The sequence below is a fragment of the Gossypium hirsutum genome, chromosome A12 (assembly GCF_007990345.1).
Source record: "Gossypium hirsutum isolate 1008001.06 chromosome A12, Gossypium_hirsutum_v2.1, whole genome shotgun sequence".
NCBI classification, from domain to species: domain Eukaryota; kingdom Viridiplantae; phylum Streptophyta; class Magnoliopsida; order Malvales; family Malvaceae; genus Gossypium; species Gossypium hirsutum.
The window spans coordinates 53235342-53244897 of NC_053435.1; the positions used below are offsets into that span (position 1 = coordinate 53235342).

The window sequence follows — 9556 nt, forward strand, 5'->3', positions numbered from 1 at the left end:
GTAAGGGGTGTTACAATATGTTTCTTACTATGAATAAATTTTACAAACTGTTTGGCGCAGTCTGAATAGCCTATTTGGCCAATAGTATTGAAGTACCCTGTTTTTCAATTATGATTCAATAGTTTCAATTGTTTTATTATGGCAAATTGCCAAATATTTTGCTAAAATTTATAAAAATAATAAATCAAGTTTAAGTCTACTTTTAATGTAACGCCTCAGTCCGTCCACCAGTTGGAGGTTGGGGGGTTACAATAAATTTTATCAAAATCTACTCACAATGGTTGTTGAACAACGGTAAAGTAACAAATAAATTGATAAATCTTTAGTTAATACCAATCTTGAGTTTAATTCTTGAATAACTTCAATCTCTTCTCTCTTTATATGTGCATATATATAATTGTAAAAATGTTTTTTTTTTCTTTTTATAAGATAAAATAAAATCTAGAATACTAAAATCTCCATGCCTAAACTCTGTTGTTTTTAACTAATTGAATTAAATATTTTGTTAAATACAAATAAACTCATTTTATTAGTCTTAAATTTTAAACAACCTAAAAGGTTGATTCATTTATTGTGATTTTGAATATCAAATACTATATATAAACAAGTGTTACTATAAAAAAATACATACAAATAATTTATTTTCGAATTGAAAATAGCAATATAATTTAATACATATTTAACATAATCAATTTATTTTACATTGAATTTTGTAAATATCAAAAAGATGAAACTTGAAAATAAAAGGTACGAATTTGCAAATGTTTTTCTTTTTTTACATTGTATATGTATAATATGGTACAATTACTTAAATTATGGTTCATATTTTTTATTTTTAGAATATTATATATGTTTTAATTATTTATAATAACATTCACTTACATTAATTATCTAAAATAAAAAACATTAAAAATAAAAAATAAACACATACTCACGTAAAAGGACTAAGTTATAAAATAAATCTCGATTGCCTGACACAATATATAATATATATGAGCATATATGTATGTATATTTATAATAAATAATATAGACTACTTTTTTATTCACAAAAAATATATAGACTACTTCTATAATGTCCGACTGTAGCATTATGGCTTGTGCACGTTTCTAAAAGTCATTAAGTATCCCTTGCCATATTTTTGTAACGAAAAGTTAAAGTGTTAGCAAAGAACCCTTTGTCTAACCACAACATTCATTGATTTCTTCTCTTTTTTCTTCATTTTGCTGTGGAAACATTGTACATTATCATGTTGGATTTCCTTCCATCTATGCTCTTTGGTTTCCTTACTAAGTTTCTGTGATTCTCCCATTTAATGTTGTGGAAAAACACAAACACCATCAGTAATTCCACCCTTTTATTGTTTGATCACTCACTCCACTAAGAATGAAGGAGAAGGTGATGCAGCTAAACCAGATTCACTCCAGGCACCATGTTTTTTGGGTTTTCATCATCGTTCACTTTTCATTACTCCTTTTCTCAGCTTTCTCTGCAGATATCCCACCCAGGTTCTTTCTTTCTTTCTCCCATCCCCTGTTTTCCCTCTGTTTTGCTCTGTTTTATGTGGTTGCTGATATTCGTATTTCAATTTCAATTTGGAATTAAACTTTGGGTTCTTTCTTTTTTTGTTCTATAAATGTCTTTTTCTTCATCTCTTTCTGTTATCTCTATCAGCCTACTGGTTTTGGACACCATCACTTTTTCACACTTTTAACCTACACCTCAAGGCATCACTGAATTGTGAAATCTGATAGTAACTTCTAGTAAGAGTTGGTAAAAGTTCCTCATTTTTCCCTATGGTAATGCTTTTTGGGTGGCCTAAAAATTCTTTTTAGTTAACATTTTTTTGGTTAGCATAAGCATGTGAATGCATGGTTTTTGACCTTTTTATTCTTAAACTAGTTTAAAATTTTCAAAGTAAAGGTTTCAAGCTCAAGTTCCTAGGGTGCTAAGTATGATCAAATTTCTTTTTTATTCTTTTTCAAAATTATTTGAAGAATGTTGGTAGTGACCCTGCTTTCTTTTTGTTTTGTTTATCTTCCAACATTTGTTTTATATGTATAAAGGTCAAAATATTTTTTTTTCCTATGACAATAACTTTTTATTTAGTATGTCAAAATTTATATTTATATATAATTTGTACATCTTTGTCTGAATTGCAGAAAAATCTTAAATGGTGAAAAAAAGAAGTCTCGTAAAGTCGAGTTGCATATGGAAGATAACAGAGTAAGATTAAATTCTCCCTCTTCCAAAAAGATAAATGAAGAATAATTAAATTTTCTTTTCTTTTGTAAAAAAAAAAAGATAAATGATAAATGCATGGTTCATTTTTACTTTTTTATTCTTCAAATCATAGTATTTATTAATTAGCAAATGGATACATTTTCAGGTTTTTATTGATAATGGACTTGTTGAGGTAACTATAGAGAATCCTTCTGGCCATTTATCAGGAATTACATATAAGGGAATGCTTAATGTGCTTGAAACCAGAAACAATAACAACAACAAAGGGTATGCACTTTTAAATAGTTTCCTTTTTTTCACCTTTCCCGTTTTTGGATAATCAATGTTAACTGAATTTAATACAATAAAAAATTGAAAGTTCATTACATATTCTAGGTATTGGGACATTGTCTGGGATAATGAAGCCTATGACAAGTAAGTTATTCGCGGTTTTTACATTAATGGTGTTATGAATATCATCTGTTTTATCTTTAATTAACACTATTTTTATTTTTATTTGCATGCTACTGCAGATTAGCTACACAACACGTCAAGATCATTACAGAAACTGAGGAGTTAGTTGAGCTTTCCTTCACCAAAATGTGGGACATAACAAAAGACCATGGCAATTCAGTTCCTTTAAACGTAGACAAAAGGTTTGCAACATTCTCCGAGGTTTCAACATTTTTTATGGTCATGTGCTTAATTTTAACATGTTTTTTCCAGGTATATAGTACGACGAGGCGTTCCAGGCTTGTATATGTATGGTATTTTGGAGCGGCAAGAAGATTTTCCCGATGCTCATATGTATCAAATAAGGATAGCTTTTAAGCTCAATGAAAACAAGTAAAACTATTAACTATATTGAATATCCTTTAAAAAAAAAACTTCTTAAATTGATGAAACAATGTGACATTGATTCAGGTTTCATTTCATGGCGATATCAGACACGAAACAAAGGATTATGCCTAGCCAAGAAGATCGAGATGAGAGTCGCAGTCAAGTTCTAGCTTTCAAAGAAGCTGTTCTGTTGACGAATCCAACCAATCCACAACTTAAAGGAGAGGTTGACGACAAGTACCAATATTCGAGTGAGAACAAAGATAACAAGGTTCATGGGTGGATATCGGATGATGATGCTGTCGGTTTCTGGGTGATCACCCCTAGCAATGAGTTCCGAACTGGTGGCCCGCACAAGCAGGACCTCACTTCTCATGTTGGTCCCACAGCCCTCTCCGTAAGTCTAAACTTACAAACCAACACAAACATACAAGTATATAAAATGAGCTTCCTTCCTTATTTGAATGCTTTCACTTTCACGATGTAGATGTTTGTTAGTACTCATTATACGGGGACGGAGATGGACGTATTGTATAAGAAAGGAGAGACTTGGAAAAAGGTTTTGGGCCCTGTTTTTATGTATCTCAACTCGGCATCTTGGGATGAAGCTCGTCATTATCGCAATGCGCTGTGGAATGATGCTAATAGACAGTTGCGTGAAGAAATCCAAAGTTGGCCTTACAATTTCACTGCGTCAGAAGATTTTCCTCATGCTCAACAACGAGGAGAAGTTAATGGTCAATTGCTAGTGCGAGATCAGTATGAGTCTCTTTTTCCTTCTGTTGTGTCCCCTTCATCCAATTACTTCAGTGTTGTTGCCTAATCCTTGCTTTGTTTTCTGGGTTCAGAAGCTTGGATAAGCAACTAATGCAGGCGAAATCTGCGTTTGTGGGGTTGGCAGCGCCTGGATATGCAGGATCATGGCAAACGGAAGGAAAGGTTAGTATCACGGGTGCACGGCATCCGAACTATTATCAAAACATAAAAACATATTTATGTGTATTAATATTTATATGTATAATGATATGTCTGAATTAATATTTAAAATTTTTATTAGGATTATCTTAATTTTTTATAAAGGGATAAATATTATTTTAAGAGTTTTTTTTTATACTTTTATATAATATCTAGAAAATACGTATGCACCAGATTCAGACTTAAATATTAACTTTACTCTTTTGATTTTATCATTTCAACTAAAAACATATTTAATATTAGGAAGGGATCCAATTATATCAGTATAAAATTTAATAGTTTTACACCCTTTGTAACTTTTTTATACAATTAATTTTTTAACAGCCCAAACATTAATCCGATATCTCTATCATATTTATCATATTGAATTTAAAGGTTGAAAGTATTTTACATAAAATCAATAGTTATAAAATTTTAATTTATGTCAAATTTGAGATATATCATCTACATGAATTGAGCATGAAATATAATGGTTGAAATGTTAAAATATTAATAGTATAAAAAGTTACGAAAGAAGATAAAATCACTTAAATTTTACATCGGCCTAAGTTAATTTTTTTCTTTAATATTTAAATTTTTTTATAAACTGATTAAATATTTTAATGTCCGTAATTAAAAACTAGATTATTAAGTATATATTTATATGTGAAAAGCAAACTTCCATAAATCTAAGAGACTACATGGAAACCAGCCCATAAATCTAAAAGCAAAGTATTGGTGCCGACTACGTTGGTTAGTAGTGCTAACAAGTTTTGCATCTGGTTTTTGTCTTCTTCTTTTCTATTTATAGGGCTACCAGTTTTGGACTCAAACAGGCAACACTGGCCGTTTCACTATAAAAAATGTCCGACCAGGGGAGTATAATTTTTATGCATGGGTCTATGGTTTCATTGGAAACTATAAATTAAATCTCAAAATCACTATCCAACCAGGTAAAATCAATCTCCTATTTCTTGGGATCAAAGAAATAAGATCGTCTAGACCATTTAAACTCGCTTTAATTGGAGATTCATAAACATACATATTTCTCACTGCAGGAAACAAGATCAACTTGGGTACCCTTATATACGATCCCCCAAGAAATGGCCCTACATTGTGGGAAATAGGGATTCCCGACAGAACAGCTGCTGAGTTCTTCATACCTGAACCAAACCCAACATTTGTTAACTCAATCCTCAACCATGACGCCGACGAGTAAGCTTTTTGGCTACACCTTTCTGCCTAAGCTTTCCAAACCCAGATTTCATCAACTTCATGTTTTGTAACGTAACAGATTTAGACAATACGGATTGTGGGATCGGTACTCAGATATTTATCGTGACGGTGATCTTGTCTTTACAGTTGGTGTTAGCAATTATTCTAAGGATTGGTTCTTTGCTCATGTTCCCAGGTGCCATTTTCAACTTACATTTCCCAGGGTGTTTTTTTTTTTTATATTCTTTTTGGTGCTAATATTTTCAATCACAGCTCCAAGGGCAACCACATGGCAGATTAAATACGAACTCCAGGAAGTGAACAAGGCAGGAAATTACACGCTCCAACTGGCCTTGGCAGCAGCTTCCTATGCTGAAGTTCAGGTATAAATAATAACAGTAAACCTCATCTCACATCCTCAGCCACCATTTATCAATGCTGGTCTTTCACTTAAACTGCATTTCTCATCATCTTTCATAGGTCCGAATCAACAATCCCGATTGTAGGAACATTGGCAGCAGCAAAAAGAAAAAGAACAAGACAGAGAACAAAGGAGGAATAAACAAAAACAATTTACTTGCTCACAAACGTGCAGCAAGGGAGCTAATGGCTGATAGCTCATTCAGCTCATTCAGTCAACTAGAAAAACAGCATATATATAGTCAAATACATCACCAAATACTACCTACTACCACTAGTTTTACTTTGAAACAAGTAAAACTTAACTTGCACACAAGCTGATTATGTCAATCAGCACCTAAAAACATCAGAACAATACCAACTTAGTTTATTTTCAACTAAGTAGCTTAACAAAGAAACTAAAGAGAAAACCTTGCTGTTACAGCAAGTATACGTGCTGCAGCATGTCATCAAGCTGCATGCACTTCAAACAGCAGCATGGTTGGCCAATTTCAACACTCCTCCTTGGACTCCATGCTGCAAATACATATCATTCATCAAGTTTTTGAACTTGGCAGCCTTTAGATGCTTTGTTTCAAGCTGACCAATTCATTTTCAACCTTGGATTCATTCACACAACAAATCTGACTTGCACACTTGACTATCCCAGTCTTTTGTGTCAAAGATTTGTTCACCAAATGGAGTCTTCTCCTCCTAATTCACAGCCTTGGTTGACAACACATCTTGCCTTGTTTCTTTGCTTCTTCTTGCACAAACAGTTTGTGAGTATAGTTTGCTTGCCTTCATTCTGCCATTTTGGCTTGCAATTCGACAAGCTCACACTTTGCTTACTGTCTTCAATAGGCTTGCAACTATACAACACACATTGAGCTTCCACATGTTGCTGAACTCACACCTTTGACAGACTCACATCTTTACATACTGTCTTCAACAGGTGTCTTCAACAGCTCGCACTTTGCTAAGCTTGCAGCTTTGACATCTTGCTAAGCTTGCACATTTGGAAAGCTCACACCTTTCCTTAAAACTCCTCCTTCAGCTTATTCAAGCTTGTTTAGGGGTCTTATAAGTTTGAGCCGATGTTGAGCAGGGGAAGCAAAATCAATGGTCCCTTAAGACTTAGGCTCATGATACCATTTGTTGGAACATTGGCAGCAGCAAAAAGAAAAAGAACAAGACAGAGAACAAAGGAGGAATAAACAAAAACAATTTACTTGCTCACAAACGTGCAGCAAGGGAGCTAATGGCTGATAGCTCATTCAGCTCATTCAGTCAACTAGAAAAACAACATATATATAGTCAAATACATCACCAAATACTACCTACTACCACTAGTTTTACTTTGAAACAAGTAAAACTTAACTTGCACACAAGCTGATTATGTCAATCAGCACCTAAAAACATCAAAACAATACCAACTTAGTTCATTTTCAACTAAGTAGCTTAACAAAGAAACTAAAGAGAAAACCTTGCTGTTACAGCAAGTATACGAGCTGCAGCATGTCATCAAGCTGCATGCACTTCAAACAGCAGCATGGTTGGCCAATTTCAACACCGATGCTAATTTACCTCATTTTACGACGGAGAGAATCGGGTACGATAATGCTGTGCCAAGACATGGAATTCATGGATTGTACAGATTGTATAGTATAAATGTGCCTGGAAATCGATTTCAGAGAGGGAATAATACGATCTTTCTAACTCAGACAAGATGCCATGATTCATTCGAAGCAGTTATGTATGACTATATTCGGTTTGAAGGACCTGCTGTTTAATCAAGTAGCTAGTCTTGTACTAATAGGAAGTTGGTTTATATTCTTTTCTGGTAGTAAGGTTTATATTCTTTTCTGGTAGTAATACATGATCAGAGGCCTTGGCTACTGAACTTGGCTCAACCCTAGTTTTAGATAAAATAAATATATAAAATAAGAGAATGAAATTTTTGTTTCTTGCTCGAACTCGGGTACCGGTATGTGTTTAGGTGTCAGACTCATCAATCAAGTTAAACTTAAACTTGGAGATACGCACAGAAAGTTCTAGCAAAGAGGGCTCGGACTAGTGTCGAAACTCGTTTTATATGTATTTAAATATATATGTATTTTATTTTTATAAAGAATTAATCAACTTCTTTTTACCCATTATTAATTATGAATAATTTAGAAATATTCTAAATTAGATTAATATATTATTTGGAATGGATTACACATTCTTTTTTTTTTTTGAAAAAGAATGGATTTACACATTCAATTAAGATATTTGGTGCCTTCATACTTTGGGTGGTAAAATTATCACAAAATCCCACATGTTATCTTATATTGCATTTTATTTTTTTTATTGAAAAAGTTATAAAATTAAAAATATTAAAAAAAATAACAATACTAACCCATTAAAATTTAATAGTTATAAGACTTATAAAAAATTGACTACATACTTTTTTATTGGATCAGTATTGTTATTTTTTTAATAATTTTTTAATTTTTTTTATAAAATTTGTTTATAATTTTTATAATTTTTAAATTTTAAAGGGGTTTAATTGATTTTTAAATTTTTTTTAAATAAAATGTATTTTATCCAAAAGGCATAATTGTTTAGAGGCCTAATCAATCTCTCAACCTACAGAATCAGTATCAATACTCATTTACATCAGCTCCCAATTTCTACAAATGTCATCAGTATTATCTAAAGCAATTCTAAAATTTACAATTCTACCATGAACAAAACAATTAATCAGTGCAAACAAAGAATGAACCGAACTTGGATTGCCACCATGAATTCTATGGTTTCCTTCTTGCCAAACAAAGTAGATAAAAGCACACCACATGAAGTCTAAGGTAGTAGATTTAAGTGCCTTAGCTCTACCATTCTTGACCATCCAATAAATAATACTCTGCCAGGAGTCAAGTTGTAAATGAAGACCACAAGCATGAAGAATAAGGGTCCATAATTGCTGAGAAAAAGAGCAGTTCCAAAAAAGATGGGTCTCCACTTTCAATATTATATGAGCACAAAGAACATAATGGATTAATCTAATAACCCCTTCAATCAACCTTGATTTCAACGAGAATCTATCCAAAACTACCAACCAAACAATGAAAGAATGTCTAGGGAAAGTTATATTTCCCCATACCAGTCTATGCCAAAAAACTTTTTTCCTTTTGGGGCCTTATCTTCTTCGAAACTTTATTTGCCTTGTAAGTGGAATGGAAACCACCACACAATGTCAACAAACTTCTAGTTTTTACAATTTCTCCCAAGACTAGCAATGTCAACAAACTTCTATCCAGGCCACCCATAATAAGCTTGATTTAATCCAGATAGTCCAAAGATTACCAAGAACACAAGCTTTATTCTAGAAATTTGGTCGCCCAACTTTTGATCATGTGAGTAAATCTAACCTTTTAGCTTTATTAGTTAAAAAATTTTCTAATTTATTTTCAATAAAAGAGTAAAAGTTAAATTGAATAAATATGTAAAAATTGAAGGCTAAATTTATAATTATACATTATAAACACCAAAACCAACATTTAACGGTGCAATTTTAACGAATGAGTTATTTTGCTCACTCATCTGACATATAAAAACTAATTTACTCATATTTTTAATATAAAGTCTAAAATGAAGCCACGGGATAATACAAAAAGTTTTATAGTACTTTTACCTACTTTGGGTCTTCACCTAACTAATAGAAAAGGCTTTGATTTATTTTAACAAGTACTTTTTAACTTTACTTTTACTTATAATTTTTTGGTGACTTAGTTTATATATATAGAGAGAGAGTTGAATTAGGAGTATATGCCATTTTTTTTATTGGCCAAATAGGCAATTGTTTTTTAAATTTAGGGAAATAGGCTATTTTTGGAGTATCACATCCCATATTTTTTATTAATTATTTCGTTAATTCATAAAC

The 9556-nt window shown here is 32.1% G+C and overlaps 1 protein-coding gene across 2 annotated transcripts; it reads left to right on the top strand.

Moving 5' to 3' along the window:
• The first annotated feature begins 1154 nt into the window (after positions 1–1154).
• LOC107926274 (rhamnogalacturonate lyase) lies at positions 1155–7782 on the top strand. Of its 2 annotated transcripts, XR_005906652.1 has the most exons (14): positions 1155–1508; positions 2163–2226; positions 2390–2511; positions 2620–2658; positions 2757–2879; positions 2950–3069; positions 3148–3460; positions 3551–3822; positions 3912–4002; positions 4829–4970; positions 5076–5232; positions 5312–5428; positions 5506–5615; positions 5713–7782. XR_005906652.1 is itself a non-coding variant. In XM_041084027.1 (13 exons), the coding sequence occupies exons 1-13, from the start codon at positions 1387–1389 to the stop codon at positions 5531–5533; spliced, it is 1710 nt and encodes a 569-aa protein (XP_040939961.1). In that variant the 5' UTR covers positions 1166–1386; the 3' UTR covers positions 5534–7782. The 2 variants fall into 2 exon arrangements, 1 of the variants encoding a protein (XP_040939961.1); XM_041084027.1 differs by having other exon boundaries at positions 1166–1508; positions 5506–7782.
• The last annotated feature ends 1774 nt before the right edge of the window (positions 7783–9556 follow it).

Coding starts and splice junctions, on each gene's coding strand:
- LOC107926274 (XM_041084027.1), top strand. CDS start 1,387: ATGAAGGAGAAGGTGATGCAGCTAAACCAGATTCACTCCAGGCACCAT. Junction 2,659..2,756: donor GATAATGAAGCCTATGACAA/GTAAGTTATTCG, acceptor ATGCTACTGCAG/ATTAGCTACACAACACGTCA. Junction 5,429..5,505: donor TTCTTTGCTCATGTTCCCAG/GTGCCATTTTCA, acceptor TTTCAATCACAG/CTCCAAGGGCAACCACATGG.